General features: G+C 41.0%; 1 protein-coding gene across 5 annotated transcripts in view; it reads right to left on the bottom strand.

The window, feature by feature from the left end:
- Positions 1 to 17,760, bottom strand: part of TESK2 (testis associated actin remodelling kinase 2) — a 129,909-nt gene that overhangs the window by 32,406 nt on the left and 79,743 nt on the right. For 4 of the 5 annotated variants that reach the window (XM_033867458.2, XM_033867450.2, XM_033867455.1 and 1 more), the window contains exon 4: positions 6,298 to 6,346. The exons of the other annotated variant lie outside the window; for it this stretch is intronic. In XM_033867458.2, coding sequence (XP_033723349.1) covers positions 6,298 to 6,346 — 49 coding nt within the window. The remainder of the gene's footprint in view (positions 1 to 6,297; positions 6,347 to 17,760) is intronic. 5 annotated transcript variants of the gene reach the window in all.

Genomic DNA, 17,760 nt, shown 5'->3' with positions numbered 1-17,760 from the left:
TAATCTAACTCCTCTGCCCACCCCCTGCTCATTACAATGTAATTTCCATGAGGGTAGAGATCATTATTTGTTCATTATTATATTCCCAGTACCTGGAATAGTGCTGGACACATAGTGAGAGCCAGTAATTTTTTTTTTTTTTTTTGAATGACTAAATGAGCTGGAGGCAAGCTAGCAAGTCAGGGAAAAACTTCTTTAAGAATAAAGTAAACTAAATGAACTCTTCTATTATTTGTGGGTTAAACTGCCAACCGCAAATTCTTATTTCTCAAATGTCTTAGGGAGTTACTAAAAATAAGGGCAGAAAATATGTACCACAATTTATTTAGAGATTTCTTTATTACTAAATGACCAAACCAAAAAGTTAAACAAAAGCTACTTTTTTCAAAAGTAAAGAAGATGCCAACATGTATTAATAGGAATGCTTTAGCTATTTTTACAAGTATAAATGAAATAAACTTCTAATTGTGAAAGGACTTGAGATGTAACATTTCACACTATTTTTGACTTTTGGCTCTTTCCACTGGAGTTAATTCAGCTTTCTTATATATACTATGGGCCCAGCCACATGGGGCCTTATACAGACCCTATTTAAGAGACTGAGTTCCACTAGAGGGATTTGACATAACTTGGAAAGTGGAAGGGAGAAGAGAGACAAGGGTCCTGGAAGGCATATCTAAGGCCAGCATGTGTAGAAGACAGCAAAAAGACCCACCCAACTAAAGGGAGCAATTTGAATTCTGAAATCCGATTAGAGAGAGTCTAGAATGCTAAACAGAAGTTTTTAAACAGAAGCATCACATTATCAAAGTATGTCTAATGAAGATTACTCATGTAGTAGCATATCAAATTGAAGCAAAGATATATTAGGGACAGGAAAAGCAGCCACATGCTTGAAAGATAGGGTATGGGTATGCTGCCAAAGTTAACCCAAGGCAGGCACCAGACAACTTTGCATTTGGCTCAAGGTAAATAAGGCCAGGAGAATACTCTGTACTGGGTCACACAAAAGCAAGAAAAGCAGCAGGCAAAACTAATGGCAATATCACTGCACACCAAGAAACTGGAATCGGGGTCTGGCTGCTCATTTTTATAAATAATGCATGAGTTTGGTCACTGAACCCACAGAGTTTCCTTTCATTGTAAGCTCTCTGATTATATAAGGCTTCTTACAAGTCTGACAGAAACCGACTCAGAAACAACACATATCAACCCACAGAAACAAGGAGTTTCCAAAGTAACTCTTCTTTAAGAAAGAAGGTGTAGAGTTGGGGTGGAAATGGTGAGTGAGAAGAGGATGAGGGCTATGTGAATTAAAAAATTCTCTTCAGCCACCTGCAGGGCTGACCATTCCTTCATGAGGGAAGAGCATTTCTTTCAGTACCAAGTATCTACCTGGCTGAGGCGACTTCGCTGTAAAGAGGCCAAGCAATTGCTCTGTTTATAGCTAAGTGGTTCTCATTGCCACAGTGGAAAAAAGAATAGTTTCTCCATGGCAGAAATGGCAAGAAAGACCCCAAAACATCCTACCCGCCCAGCAATTCTTTTGCTGACTCCCTGGACCAGAGTATTGTCACTTGAGGCCCCTGCCCCATAAGCTTATACCCTACTCATCCCCCAAATTCCCAATCTTCTAGGCACTAAGAGGTTCTGCACAAAGAGGCTCCCCAAACTGTTTGATTATGAGGATATTTCCCTCTTTGTGCTTTTCTTAACAAACTAAAAAACAAGAATAAAAACAAAACAACAACAAAAACAAAAAGCACAAAAAAACATTATGAGATGTCGTATAATCTGTCTGGAAGCATCTCTCTCTCCTCTCTTTCTCTGACAGCCCCCCCCCCCATCTTGAATACAGAAGAGAAAACATATAGCATGTAAGTTGGTGGCAGCCACTTTTTATGAATGACAGCCAACCTTAGGGTGAAGCTGACAATATAAGCACAGAACAAAGAGATGGAAAGAGGTGGTGGTGGTGGGGGGTGTCTCTGGATAACATCTATTTAGCTGTTGAATTAAACCAACCCCTAACCTAATAAACTGCTGGAATTCCAGTTTACATGTCCTTTTGTTGCTTAAGGCCATTTAACTATTTTCTGTTACTTGTACCCAAATACATTCTAATATATCCAGTAACCAGAAAACAGCTTTCCCAAATAACCCAAAATATACAAAGTTAGTCAGAATCGAATTCTACAAATACTACACATGCTACACATACAAGAACCTGTGCTCAGCACTATGAAGAATACAGACGTGAATTAAGGACATCATGTTGTAATGGAAACAGTACAGGCTTTGAAGTCAGATGAACCTGGATCTAAATCCTACTTTGGGGAAATCATTTAATTTCTCTCAGCCTTAGTTTTTTCATCTATAAAACGGAGGAAATAGGACTGTAGAATTGTGAGAATTATATCTAATATATAAAACACCAAGCATAGCACTTAGCCCATAGTGGGAGTTTAGTAACTGGTAGTTATAATTTTTAAAATGAGAGCAAGTCTTTACCCTCAAGTAGGGTAGAAAAGACAAATAATTATGATGTGCTGACTGGGATATTTATAGGGTATGGGAAATTGCAAACAAAGGTTCCAATTCTTCACCCCTTACTGAATCACTGTCCTTTGACATGTAACTTTGCAGTATGCTCCCAGTGTGGACTCGGGCATGTGACTTGCTTTGTCCAACAGGATGTTGGCCAAGCAAACTTGAACATAAGCAGAATCATGAAAAGCACTTGTGCAAATGGGCTAGCATACTCTTGCTATTCTGGTTTCATCTTAAAAAGGACATGTCCAGGTTAGCCCACTGGTCCCAGAAGAGAATGAGAAACAGCTGGAGCAAAGTGCCCCACAAAGCCCAGCCTAGAGCAGACCACCAGCTGACCTGCAGATGCATGAATGAGCAAAAGTGAGAGCAGCAGAACTGCCCAACTGGGCCCAGCTCAGCTTAGCTGAACCTGCAGAGGTATCAGAAATAAATGTTTACTGCTGCATGGTTTTGTGGCTGGATATTATACAGCAATAGCTAACTGACCACACGGTTATATTTTCTGTCTTTAAAAGCCAAAGATTTCCACTTCCTTGATATTCGTGACCAAATGAAAGATATGGTTAGGTCTTCTGAGTCAAAGACACACTTTTAGATTCTTAATTCAACTTATTAAACTCAAAAGGTTCTACACCTAATCTTTTTTTTTTTCTTTAAAGGAACATTTATTTATTTATTTTTGGCTGCTTTGGGTCCTCATTGCTGCACAGGGTTTCTCTAGTTGTGGTGAGCGGCGACTACTCTTTGTTGCAGCACACGGGCTTCTCATTGTGGTGGCTTCTCGTTGCGAAGATGGGCTCTAGGTGTCAGGGGTTCAGTTGTGGCACGCGGGCTCAGTAGTTGTGACACACGGGCTTAGTTGCTCCGCGGCATGTGGTATCTCCCCAGACCAGGGATCAAACCCGTGTCCCCTGCGTTGGCAGGCAGATTCTTAACCACTGCATCACCAGGGAAGTCCCTCTACCTGATCACTGTTGTGGCCTCCCCCGTTGCGGAGCACAGGCTCCGGACACGCAGGCTCAGCGGCCATGGCCCACGGGCCCAGCCGCTCCGCGGCATGTGGGATCTTCCCGGACCAGGGCATGAACCCGTGTCCCCTGCATCGGCAGGTGGACTCTCAACCACTGCGCCACCAGGGAAGCCCTACCTGATCTTTTATCAACTTCTTTCTCTTTAACAAATACTCATTTGCTTAAAAACTTAGAAGTCTATCCTTACTATAGGTAGTTTAAAGAAAACACACCTAAATGTCTTACTGTTCCAAGTTCAATTAATGTCTACAATTACAATGAAGACTTGTGGAAATGGCTGAAGCCCAGAAAAGTCTATATCACCATTGTATATGAGAAATATTCTTCTTAATAATATCAATACTTTATAGGCATTAATAAGAGCTATGCTTGTCTCCTGTAATTATTGGTAAACTATTTTAAGAGAAATAAGGAATGGTGCTCACATTACTGTGGAGGGCAGGCATTCTGCCAACCAAGAAATATCTACTAAATATCATCCAAGTTCCAAGCAGTATGCTTGATGTTATTAGTAATTTATTTTTATGATCCTTAGTGAAACCAATAGCTGTGCTGTCAAGTCAAATTATAAGGCAATTAAACCTAGGAGTCTCCAGAAATCTATGGCATGATGGCCTTTGCTGATCCGCTTCTGAAAACAAGCAAGAACATTTGGATATTTGGGCCTCACGGCCTTCAGCCTATTAACATCATAATAAAGATTGTTAATATCATAAACTATATCAATATCTCATTAATGATACTGGAAATATACTCACAAAGCACTTACTGTATGTTGTATATGGCTATAAACAAGCTAATAAGCAACAGAAAATATTATTTAAGTGCAACATGGCTAAAAGAATGTTGCATTATGATCATACATTTCTGCCATTTCTACTACACCCACTTTTAAACTTGAGACATGATCACAGATTTCAAAGCAGGTTTTTCTTTGTCAGTAAAACCAACACACAAGCCCTTCCAATGAACTCACGTTTCAGTAAACAGTGATATAAACAGAGAGTGCAACAAATACTTTTACAAGTGTTTATTAGTTTATTAGTGCCAGAGCTTTGGTGGATAGAAGGCTTGAGAGGACAGAGTTTTGTCTTTGAGGAATTTATAGACTTACTTCTGAGAAAAGAAATACACAGAAAATGTTTCTTGATCCAGGATGCTGGTTATGGGTGTGTTCATTTGTGAAAACCTAGTGAGATGCACACTTTTCATGTGTGCTTTTCTGTTATGTTATACTTTGTAAAAATTTTTTAAAATCTAATGACATTAACAGTAGTACAGAACTAAGTACCAAATGAAAAATATTGACAATTCAAGGAGTTCAGGAGGGACTAGTCACTGTTAATAAAAGCTGTAATAGTTAAAATGTATTAAGCAATCACTACATGCCAGGTACTGTGTTAAATAAGCGTTTTATATTTCATCCTCACAATATCACTGTGAGGTCATGATCTAACCAACAGTTATTTGCCACAATTACATAATTACTCCTTCCTCCTTGAAACCCCTTCCTTTCCATTCCAGGCCAACACACTCCTGGGTTTTCTTCCTATCTCCCTAGCTACTCTTCGATCTGCCTTTTACCCCAGACTTTTAAAATTCAAATACTTTAGGGCCCAGCTATAGTCCTCTTCCCTATCTAGATTCCCTGGGATAGGTACTACTATCATTATTCCTGTTTTACAAGTGAAAACACTGCAGCACAGGGAGATTCAAACCTAGGCAATCAATACTACAGAGCCCATGCTCTTCACTACCTCACTAACCCACTTTCTTTGGTCTTCCATACAAGAGGCAGGATATAGCTACACACACTTCAAATTCTGGTATCCTCAGTAATTGAGAAAAAAGACATAGGGTAAGGCACACGGGACCCTCCTTGATAAGATATTAACGATTAATACCAGGTACCAAGCCAGCAGGAAACCAATGCTCTTGCAAATTCTGTTAAACAATTTTCCTTCCTAAATTTCTTCACTTTGTGTTTTGGTACTTCTCAAGGAGAAATGTGAAAACATTCTAGAACATAGATTCTCAAACCTAGATGCTCATTAGAATAATCTGAAGAGCTTTCAAGAATACATATGGGCCCTCTGAAGACCTACTAAACCTAGAGTATTCCAGGAATCTGTGCTTCTAAGAAGCACCCAAGCAAATTCTGAAGTTGGTAACCCAGTACCTGAATTTGGGAAGCCTTTGTTCCAGAGAGGATTCTCTGGTCCTCAGAGGCTGAGTAATGACTACCACATATTTACCTGCCTATAAGAGGCTGAAAATGAAATGAGAATAAAGATGTAAATTCTCCAAGGAGTAGTTTCCTTCAATCAGGAAACTAGAGCAGCAGCAGTGGAATTTTAGATCAGGACACCACAAATTTCTGGGTAGTCTGGGAATTTGTTGCCATGATAGAGTTTGCAGCCAAGTGATGCCATCCTTTAGTTTAGGAGGGGGTCATCTGGGCAGCAAGAACCAATATAACATTTGAGCACTCATTCCCTGAGAACTCACCACATGTTATTAGGGAATCCAAGAGTATTAATAGATATGGCCATTGTCCCCAGGCTACAGAAGAAAACATTGTTAACATGCCATTTTTGCATAACCATAAATGCACACATATTTTGCGTACATATGCGAGTAACAATTACAGTGGAACCATACATGCTGAAACTAAGGCAAAGAAGTCACTTCAACACGCTCATTGAAGTCTTACCTCTGTGAGTGCATGCAATTGTCCTTGATGTACACACACACCCATGAACCTACAAAACGAAACAGATGTTTTTTTAAACAAATGAAAAGGACATGAACATAACTAGTGTAGTTGCACATGCGAGACAATCCAATACCTGTGAAGTCTACTGGGTTCCTGTATAACAGCGGTCCCCAACCTTTTCGCCACCAGGAATGGGTTTCATGGAAGACAATTTTCCCGGGAAGGGGGTGGGGTGGGGTTGGGTGGGGGAGGAATGGTTCGGGTGGTAACGTGAGCAATGGGGAGCATTGGGCCGCGGCAGATGAAGCTTGGATCGCTCGCCTGCCATTCACCTCCTGCTGTGTGGTTCCTAACATGCCTCAGACTGGTGCTGGTCCTCGGCCCGTGGCTTGGGGACCCCTGCTGTATAACAAACCTTGATAGCACTCCTGTAACTTTCTAAGTTTATCATGAAACATCTGGTTGCGGCAAGACCTAGTGGTAAAAAGCAATGGTAGGGACTTCCCTGGTGGCACAGTGGTTGAGAGTCCGCCTGCCGATGCAGGGGACACGGATTCGTGCCCTGATCAGGGAAGATCCCACATGCTGCAGAGCGGCTGGGCCTGTGAGCCATGGCCACTGATCCTGCGCGTCCGGAGCCTGTGCTCCGCAACGGGAGAGGCCACAACAGTGAGAGGCCCGCATACAGCAAAAAAAAAAAGCAATGGTAGAAGAGGGAGGGGAGTAAGCCTTTAAAAACAGCATAGTATAATGGAACAAGCACCAAACTGGAAGCAAAGAAACCTGGTGCTGGTTTAGCTCTGCCATTATCTGACTACGTGCTCACACACACAGAAAGGTCACTAACCCTATGGGGCTCAGCTTCCTCACCTAGAAAGTAAGTAGGTTGAACTACCCAATCTGACGGTCTGTAATTTACAAACAACAAACGGGTTGGGAGCACCCGCATTGGCTGGATGACAAAGGGCTAACTTCCTTGACATAAAAAGAACTCTTCTAAATATGTACTTTTAAAAAGAACCCAGTAGAAAAATAAGCAAAAGGTACATGTGTAACTCACACAAAAATAATAAAGGGCTAATAATATCAAAATGTACTCTAATTCCCTCATAATTAGAGAGATATACACTAAAACAGGAGATACTACCTTTTAAATCTATCAATGAACAAAGATTAAGAATGATAATGCTTGGCGAATTCCCTGGTGGTCCAGTGGTTAGGTTGAGTCCCTGGTCAAGGAATTAGGATCCCATAAGCCGCGCGGCACAGCCGGAAAAAAAAAAAAGAATGCTAATGCTCAGTGTTGTCCATAAGGTAAGGAAACTGGGATAGGAAACACTGTTGAGCTCTTGGCCCAACTTTTTCAAAGGGTAATTAATTGATCACATCTAGCAAAAATTTTAATTGCTCCAACAATTCCACCTCTAGGAATTTATCTTACAAGTATACTCAATTTGGGTGAGCAAAAATTCACATAAAAGGACATCTACTTCACCGGTGTATGTGAATCTAAATACCCACCAATAAAAACTTGTTAAATATTTATGGTATAGGGCTTCTCTGGTGGCGCAGTGTTTAAGAATGCCCCTGCCAATGAAGGGGACACGGGTTTGAGCCCTGGTCCAGGAAGATCCCACATGCCGCGGAGCAGCTAAGCCCGTGTTTCCACAACTACTGAGACTGTGCTCTAGAGCCCGCAGGCCACAACTTCTGAGCCCACGCACCACAACTACTAAAGCCCACACGCCTAGAGCCCGTGCTCCACAGCAAGAGAAGCCACAGCGATGAGAAGCCCGCGCACCGCAACAAAGAGTAGCCCCTGCTTGCCCCAACTAGAGAAAGCAAATGCGCAGCAACAAAGACCCAACACAGCCAAAAATAAATAAATATTTTTAAAATTTATGGCTTTATTCATAGATTGGAATACTATATAGCATTAAAAAGAATGAATTAAACTTTATGCACTGACAGGAGAACATACCCAAAATATACCATTAAATGAAAACATCGAGCTTTAAAATCCCATTTGTGTAAAAAAAAATTTTGTATATTAATAGAAAATGTCTAGAAGCATTAATAATAAATGGTACTGAGGGAGAAAAGGGTGATTTTTATTTTTTAGTGCACATACTTATGTCATATTTGAAGTTTTTTCAACCAACAGGCTACATTTATATATAAAAATAATTTTTAAATAAAAATCATAAATCAATTATTATGACTGATGATTATAAAGTAGAAGAAAATAAATGACATAAAGTCAATGACACTTGGGGCTTGGGTTGTCAAGAAGGAAGTCTCATTAACAATATCCACAGGTCCCAAGTAAGTTCTAGTTTAGAAGGGCAAAGGAAAGGGAAGAGACTGACTAAAGTAAGAGTGAAGGCACAGCAGTTACTGTGCTGGAAAGGACCATAAAGTTCCAGGAAGGCAGAGTCCAGGTCATATTCTTCCCTGTGCTCAAGCACCTAACAGTGCCTAGCAAATAGTTTGCTCACTCAGTAAATAATTGTTGAGTGAAAAGAAAGTGAGGGAGAATGCCTGGTCGCTGTAACATCACAGCAGAGTTTTAAAGACATGCTGCTTCAACCAAAATTACTAATGTGGAAATTTCAGAGTTTCTCCAAGAGGTGGTTTCTGGACCACTGGTTTTCTCTAAGTGCATCCAGAGACACGGTGGGGACTTGAGAAAGGAAAGAACCCAAGGAAATATCTAGGTAGTACGGAAAATAGGATGCAGGTTCCAATGACTAGCTGAAACTTACCTCTGGCTTGGGAATAAATAGGGAGCAAAATAACAGAGTAGTTAAAAGAGCTTTGAAGTTAGATGGTGTGGGTTCAAATCCCACCTCCACTCTTTACTAGGCAAGCATTAGTTTCCCTCTCTGTAAAATAGGATAATAGTGTCCACAACGTAAGGTTGTTGGAAAGACTGAATGAAATAATGAATGTAAAGTTCATAGCACAGTGACTGGTACATAGTAAGAGTTCAAAAAATGTAAGCCATTTTCATAATTATAACTTAGAAGTGGACCAGGTAAGAATCCAATTTGGTCACAGGTGGCTGGGCAGAAGCTGGTTTCTACGTATGCCTACTCTCCCCTCCATTCCCCATCCTTTGTCCCTACCTCCATCCCCTGCTTTGTAAAAGTGGGACATTTAACTTTATTCATCTGTCAGTTTCTTTACTATGAAACTAACTATCTAATACAGAAGAGAATGAGGGGAGGAATGTGGGACAGGTAAAAGTCTAAAGAATAATGAACATAAGTAACACAGAGTGCTGGAAGACTGAATCTGGACTCCTGAATGTTTCTGGCCAGCACAGTATAGTGTCTATAAGCTATGCAGATAGAGCATCTGAGAGTTGCAGTTAACATCACAAACTAGTTGGGTAAAAGATAGGAAGCTGTACTAGAGCAAAGGAAATCCAGGCAAGATAAATGAGAAAACAATCAATCTAGGGGAGATGCAGTTGTAGAGGTATCTTCTTTATTCTTATTAAAGACATTTTATTTTATTTTATTTTATTGGTAATAATTTTTTTATTGAAGTACAGCTGATTTACAATGTTGTATTACTTTCAGATGTAAAGTGATTCATATATTTACATATACTTTTTCAGATTCATTTCCCTTAGAGTTTATTACAAAATACTGAGTATAGTTCCCTGTACCATATAGTAGGTCCTTCTTGGTTTTATATTTTATATTTAGTAGTGTGTATATATTAATCCCAAACTCCTTCCCCCACACCCTTCTCTTTTGGTAATCATAAGATTATTTTCTATGTCTGTGGGTCTATTTCTATTTTTGTATATAAGTTCATCTGTATCATTTTTTTTCACATTCCACATATAAGCGATATCATATGACATTTGTATTTCTCTGTCTTCATTTAGTATGATAATCTCTAGGTCCATCCATGTTGCTGCAAATGGCATTATTTCATTCTTTTTACGGCTGAGTAATATTCCATTGTGTATATATACCACATCTTCTTTACTGTAGAGGTATCTTAAAAATAGGTCACTGTTCTCTAAGTGTTCGTACAACTCCCCAATCACTGGAATTATGACAGTCAGTATTCCATTCATTTATTCAACAACTATTTATTGAATGGCCACTATTTGTAAGGCACTAGGGACAGGACAGTGAATAAAACAAAGTCCCTTCTCTCACAGAATTTTCATTCTAGGGGTAATTCTGTTGGAAAGCAATTGTAATAAAAGGTTAAGTAGATGTTTTGCAGAATGTGGTTAAATTGTATGCATAAATAGCTGTTTCTAGGGACTTCCTTGGTGGCGTACTGGTTAGGAATCTGCCTGCCAATGCAGGGGTGACAGGTTCAATCCCTGGTCCAGGAAGATCCCACATGCTGCGAAGCAACTAAGCCCATGTGCCACAACTACTGAGCCTGCGCTCTAGACTCCATGTGCTGCAAATACTGAGCCCACACACCGCAGCTACTAAACCCTGCGCACTCTAGGGCCCGCATGCCACAACTACTGAGCCCGCGTGCTGCAACCACTGAAGCCCACGCGCCTAGAACCCATGCTCCACAACAAGAGAAGCCACCACAATGAGAAGCCTGTGCACTGCAACAAGGAGTAGCCCCTGCTCACCGCAACTAGAGAAAGCCCGCGTGCAGCAACGAAGACCCAACGCAGCCAAAAATAAATAAATTTTTTTTTAAAATAGCAGTTTCTAGTGAACCTCTTACAGAAAGGATGCTTCTCTGAGATTAAATGGTATTCCTACCTAAGGATAATTCTATTCTCATTACCCCTCCATAGCAAAAAGAGGTAAAGTAAAATACAATAAGCTACGTTTCTTCCTTCACTACATCTTTCTAAACTATAATGGGCACTAACAGTGGTTAATAACTATGGTCTACTACTCGTTTTCATAAAGTTTTATTGCAACAGACATGGTATTTTCTATGGCTGCTTTTGTGCTACAACAGCAGAGTTGAATAGTTGTGACAGAGACTGTATGGCTTGCAAAGAGTAAAACATTTACTATCTAGTCCTTTACAGAAAGAGTTTGCTCACCTTTGCACTAGAGCATAGAAATCTATCCATATCCACCTAGGGGAACTTAAAACAAGTTACTTAACCTTTATAAATCTCCCATTTCCTTATCTGAAAAAAAATGGACCTGAAAATAACACTATCTTAAAGGATTGTTAGGAGGGTTAAATGGATATTTCAGGGACAATGTTTAGCAATGTCTAGCCTATGATCAAATAAAGGTTAATTGTTTTTTTATTTTGTTATTATTAATGATTCTAAATTATGCCATCCCTTACATGGCTATTAGAGTTACCTTTTCAAAACACAAAATATGTCATTTCCTTCTTTATAAACCTTCAATGGTTCCCTTCTGCCTATAGAATAATGTCAAAATTCCTTACCACAGCACTTGAAACTTTCCATGATTTGCTCCAGCTTATCTTTGGAAGTTCACACTTTTCCATGAGCCTTATTCTTCAGTCATCTCTCCCTTTCCTCTGGTTCTATCCTACAAATATATTTAAATTTACCCAACTTAAAAAATGCTTCCCGCCATCCGTCCTTCACTCTGGGAGAGTTTCCGGGCTGCGGGACTCCGGAACTCATATTTGAATTTGTGGCGCCGGGAGTGCGTGAGGTGCGGAGTGGAGCTGGGCGTCTTGCTGGAGCCGACAAACTCGGTGGTGAGTGACCTTGAGGGGAGAAGGACGATAAGGGCGGCCGAGGTGCAGGGACGCTGAGTCAAACAAGCCGCCTCGAGATGGGGGGCTTCAGCCGGGCTGCTTCCCTCCCTGAGGCAGCCCCTCTGTTCGCTTCCTCGCAGCCTCTAGGTTCTTCTATCACGTCGTTTTCCTCGCGTCTCAGAGACAACGCGCCCGCCCCTCTTTTGTCGCCCCTGGAGGGAGGCTCCTCCTGACGCTCCCTTTTCCTCTTCTTTCGCGGTGTCTCTCAGTTTCTTCCCTCCCCAGTAGCGACCCTCCGACCCTGCCATGCTTACACCTCCCCCAAGCGTACTCGACTCTCCCTACCTCCATCCGACTCTCCCGACCTCCATCCGGCCTCCTCCTCCGGCTCTCCATCACCAACTCTATCAGAAACTTTTTACCTGCCCTTGACAGTGTGGAAAAGACTCCTGAGCAACTTGAAGCGCGGTATAAAGCGCTACAAAAATGTAAGCTCTTGTCTCAGTTGTTGACTCGAATATGACGCATAGAAATTTTATACCAATTTCAGGGAGTTTTAAAGTCCACTTTGAAGTATGGATATCCGAAGGACTTCAGTCCAGTTCTAGAGGTTTATTTCTATTTTTCTAAAAAGTAGAAGTAGTTAAACAGCCAAAGTAGCTAAGTGTCTTACTTGTAAAAAATGGCCGTCGTTTAATTTGAGTTCTTTTAAGATTTGTAGTTCTCAAGGAAGTGGGGATTGAGAAGGCTGAAGCAGTTGTATTAGTGTTGCCAAAGCAAACTTGTATTTGCTCCACCGTGCACAGTAAAGCCAATCTACTGACACTGGGTTGTGGTGAAGGAAAGTGCAGCATTTATTGCACGCACCAAGCAAGCAGTCAAGGTAGGTAATGCTCAAAAGGCCCAAATTCACTGATGGCTTTCAGGGAAAGATTTTTAAAGACAGGATGAGAGAGAGGGTTGCGGGGTGTATGATCAGCTCATGGACATTCTTCTAATTGGTTGTTGGTGAGGTTAAAAAAAAAAAAAAAAGCTTCCCTTGTCCCTCTCCCTAAAATATGATCCTAATACACTCTTTGCACTTGTAACCAAACTTTAAGGTTACATACACTATCTACATATCTTTAACCTTCCTTCGTTTCTAAACGCATTATAACCTGCCTTCTGCCCACATTACTCTCTTGTAACTTTCCTTACTGTGGAAGATTCAGAGTTTTATTTATCTCTGTATTTCTAGCACCTAGTATAGTACCTTGCACACAGTAAGGAAGCTCTCAGTAAAGACTTGTTGAAAGGCATGAATGATTTTTTTTTTTTTTTTTGGTACGCGGGCCTCTCACTGTTGTGGCCTCTCCCGTTGTGGAGCACAGGCTCTGGACGTGCAGGCTCAGCAGCCATGGCTCATGGGCCTAGCCACTCTGTGGCATGTGGGATCTTCCCAGACCGGGGCACGAACCCGTGTCCCCTGCATCGGCAGGCGGACCCTCAACCACTGCGCCACCAGGGAAGCCCCGCATGAATGATTTTTATGACCTGGAAACTTAAGTTAAAGCTCTTCCCTGAGCTGGAAGACTTCATTTACTTACTGAAAATTATCCTTCTAGGATCAGTTAAAATTTCATCTTCTCTACAATGATCTCCAGGATGCCCTCAGTAAACATCAGTACTCTTTCTCTCTTTTCCTGCCCCCCAGTACTCCTAACATCCTTCTTTGAAAGATTGCTCATTAGCATAAGTGAAGTAGTCCAGGGTGTGGAGTCAGACTACTTGGATTTGAATCCTGGCTCTGCCACTTACTGATGACCTCTCTGTATTTCAGAGTTTTCCACATGTAAAATGGCAATGTTAATATTACCTAACCTATATGGTTATTGTAAGATAAAATGAGACAACTTGAGCTCCTGGAACATAATAAGCACTAGAGAATGTTAGCTATTCTTCTCTTAACCTTTCTGACTTCTTCTCCAGACTGGAATATAGGAAAGGTTTTTAAGAGTACAGATCTCATCTAATTTATTTCTATATACAGTGCCTGACATACAATGCTTTGCACGTAAGATGCTAAACAAGCATTTCTTGAATGAAAAAGCAGTAATCACCAAATTAGCTTCACAATGTAAACTCGTTTTATAAGAAAGAACATTTAGAGGCAGGTACAAGGCTGGAAAGCCAAGAGGTGTTTACTTTATTTAATCAAATATTTATATAGAAGCTAGGCAATAGGATTCTACTAGCAAAACAATGGCTACATTCTAAAGTTATGGATCTCCTAGAAGCTGAAAGTATTTGGTTTGGGTGTGATACACCCTTGCTTCCCTTCCCCCCAGACCCACCGTCACTATGACCACATCATCCACAGAGATGTCACAGATGACACATTCAGGCAGGCACTGGCTTCATGTGACAGTCTTCCCCACTTCCTACTCTCATCGCCACATCACAGTGGTATCGCACAATTCTACCTATATGTGAAACTTTTCTGCCAGGCCTCCTCCCCCCACTTCCTCCCCACCACCACCATGTCGAAAATGGTGTTACAGAGCTGGCAAGCTGAGACAGGCATTAGCTTTATATTGGAAGAAGAGCTTGAGCAGAGTTAATCATTCCAGTTGCTATAAACAGAATATACTTTAAAAGGGAAATATTACTCATCCTTAACAGGGAAGAGATTTATGTCTAGAAAAGCATTTCATATCAACAATAAGTTTTTACTGAAATTTTTATTGCTTCTTTAATGAAAATCTAAACTGTGGCTGAGGCTTAAAATCACTTTTGGTAAGAGACAGGATCTAAAAAATGTTACATTCTGATTGATTCTTACTCTCCACTACCACCACCCAAAATCATGCAAGGTAAAATTACTTAGCTCGGGAAGGGAGCACTTTCTTAATGGATATGCTTGAGAGTGAGTGATTAGATTACTCAACTTTGTTATTTTTAATTTCATATTACACACACATTGCTTTTGATTTTTTTAGACCAGTGCTTCCTAAATTTTAATGTGGAAACAGATCACCTAGAAATCATGTAAACTGCAGACTTAGATTCTATAGGTCAGGGGGGACTTGAAATTCTGAATTTCTAAAAAGCTCCCAGGTGATGCTAATGCTGCTTGGTCTATGGACTTACATGTTGAGTGGCAAGGCTCAGTGTAGACCAAGGATAGCTAGCTGATCACTACTCTAAAGTTAGTAAGACTACAACAGGAAACTCCCAACTCTGATACTACTGGTAAACTAGACTTTGACCAGAGACTTTGGCTCCCTCTAAGTAGAAGTATTTTTGACCGAGCATGCTTCTGAATTACCAAGGCACTCCATCAACAACACACTGCTATAGCATCATCATTTTCTACCTTTAACTGTTTTATAATATGCCTTATATCTCCCCTACTAGACTATAAGCTTCTTAATAGCATTCCCTTGCCTGGCATATGACAGTATATAAACACCTGCGGGATAATTTAAAACACAACTCTGACCACTCAAAAATTACTGAGTGCCACTGCGTGCCAGGCACTGGTAATGATCATAATAATTATGATAACAACTAACTCAAAGTGCACTTACCATCTAGGCATTGCTCTAAGTACTTTATGTTATATTCACTGTTGTAATAAATTTATTTATTTACTTTTGGCTGTGTTGGTCTTTGTTGCTGCACGTGGGCTTTCTCTAGCTGCGGCGAGCAGTAGCTACTCTTTGCCTCTGTGCGCTGTCTTCTCATTGCAGTGGCTTCTCTTGCTATGGAGCACAGGCTCTAGGTGCGCGGACTTCAGTAGTTGTGGCACACAGGTTCAGTAGTTGTGGTGCACAGGCTTAGTTGCTCCGTGGCACGTGGGATCTTCCCGGACCAGGGCTCGAACCCACGTCCCCTGCATTGGCAGGCGTATTCTCAACCACTGTGCCACCAGGTATGTCCTACGTTGTATTCATTTAATTCTCACGATAACCCAACGAAGTAACACTTTTATTAATCTAATCATATAGATGAAGAAACAGGCTCACAGAAATTAAGTAACTTGCCCAAAGTCATAACAGCTAATAAGTGGCAGAGCCAGGAGTCAGACCTAAACAGTGGGTTCCAAAGTCTGTGCTCTCTCTCTTTTTTTTTTGGCCGCACCACGTGTCACGCGGGATCTTAGTTCCCCGAACAGGGCAAACCCGCACCCTGCAATGGAAGCATGGAATTTTAACCACTGGACTGCTAGGGAATTCCCAAAGTCTGTGCTTTTTTTTTTTTTTTCCCCAAAGTCTGTGCTCTTAACCACAATGTTATGTTACCTCTCCATATAGTTATAAAAAGGATATAAAAATGATTAAGATACAACCCCTCCACTTAAGAAGCTATTGGCTACTCAAAAAATTGTTGTGGCAGCTCACAGTCCCTGATCAAAGTCCAAATTCTTTAGCGTGTTATTCAAGAGTCTGAATGATCTGACCCCAACTTCTCTTACCTTATCTATTACATCGACCTGCATTCTCTACATTTCAGTTATATAATCTGCCTCTCCTAAATATGTCCTGAATTCTCCCATTTCCACTTTCATTTTGTTGCTAGAATGAGTCTACCTTTCTAATCAAAATTAATCTTTCTCTTCCCTATACACTCATATCACTCCATTTAAACTTCTATTGTAACACTTATCAGGCCTGCCTTCTACATGTTTTAGCTACGTCCACCTCTTCCACTCAGTCAGAGGATTCTTGAGGGCAGGGATATTACGTATGGAAGGGAATGGCTACTTGTTCACTTCCTTTTTTCCTCCTGAAGTAGACTACATTTCCTAGTTGGTTAAGACCATAAAACTGAGTTCTGGCCAGCAGTATAGGGGCAGAAGTGATTATTTCCAGGCCTGTCCCATTAAAAACCTCAACACTGTCCTCCATACTTCATTCCTTCGTCTGCCAGCAGATGCAGAAGACCCAGTAGAGGAAACTGAGGCCCTGTCCAAGGTTAAAAAGCGCTCCCCTTCAACCTCCACGCAACATGCATTGGACTGGAACATGAGTAAGAAACAAGCTTTTGTGTCTCTATATATACCTTAAATACTGCCTTGTTCATAGTTACTGCTCAGTAAATATTTACTGAATTCAATTAAAAGTTAAAATTCTTATTCCAGGGCTTCCCTGGTGGCACAGTGGTTGAGAGTCCGCCTGCTGATGCAGGGGACACGGGTTCGTGCCCCGGTCCGGGAAGATCCCACATGCCGCGGAGCGGCTGGGCCCGTGAGCCATGGCCGCTGAGCCTGAGTGTCCGGAGCCTGTTGCCTGTTGCTCAGCAACGGGAGAGGCCACAACAGTGAGAGGCCCGCATACCGCAAAAAAAAAAAAAAAAAAAAAAAAAAATCTTATTCCAAGGCAGGACCTGTCAAGGCCCTACTATTACCCAGCAGTCTCCAAAACTGGGGAATGAGCAAGACTGAAGAATGGAAAGAAAATTAGAATTTTTACTTTTTTTTAATATGAAAAAGAGAAATTAAGTTTTACTAATATTTAATAAGGGTTGATCGTAGCACCTGGGGATGTGCTCAAAAATGTTTTTCTAATGGAATACTATGGAAGACAGAAGATATCCAAAGATGTCCATGTCCTAATCCCTAGAACCTGTGAATATGTTATGTTAGTAGGCAAGTAGAATAAATTAAACTGCAGATGGAATTAAGACTGCTAATCAGCTCGCTTTAAATTAGGGAGATTATCCTGGATTAGCAAAGTGGGTGCAATGTAATCACAAGAGGTATTCAAAGGTGGAAGAGGGAGG

The sequence above is a fragment of the Tursiops truncatus genome, chromosome 1 (assembly GCF_011762595.2).
Source record: "Tursiops truncatus isolate mTurTru1 chromosome 1, mTurTru1.mat.Y, whole genome shotgun sequence".
In the NCBI taxonomy this organism is placed as follows: Eukaryota; Metazoa; Chordata; class Mammalia; order Artiodactyla; family Delphinidae; genus Tursiops; species Tursiops truncatus.
This window is presented reverse-complemented; position numbering and strand designations above follow the sequence as displayed.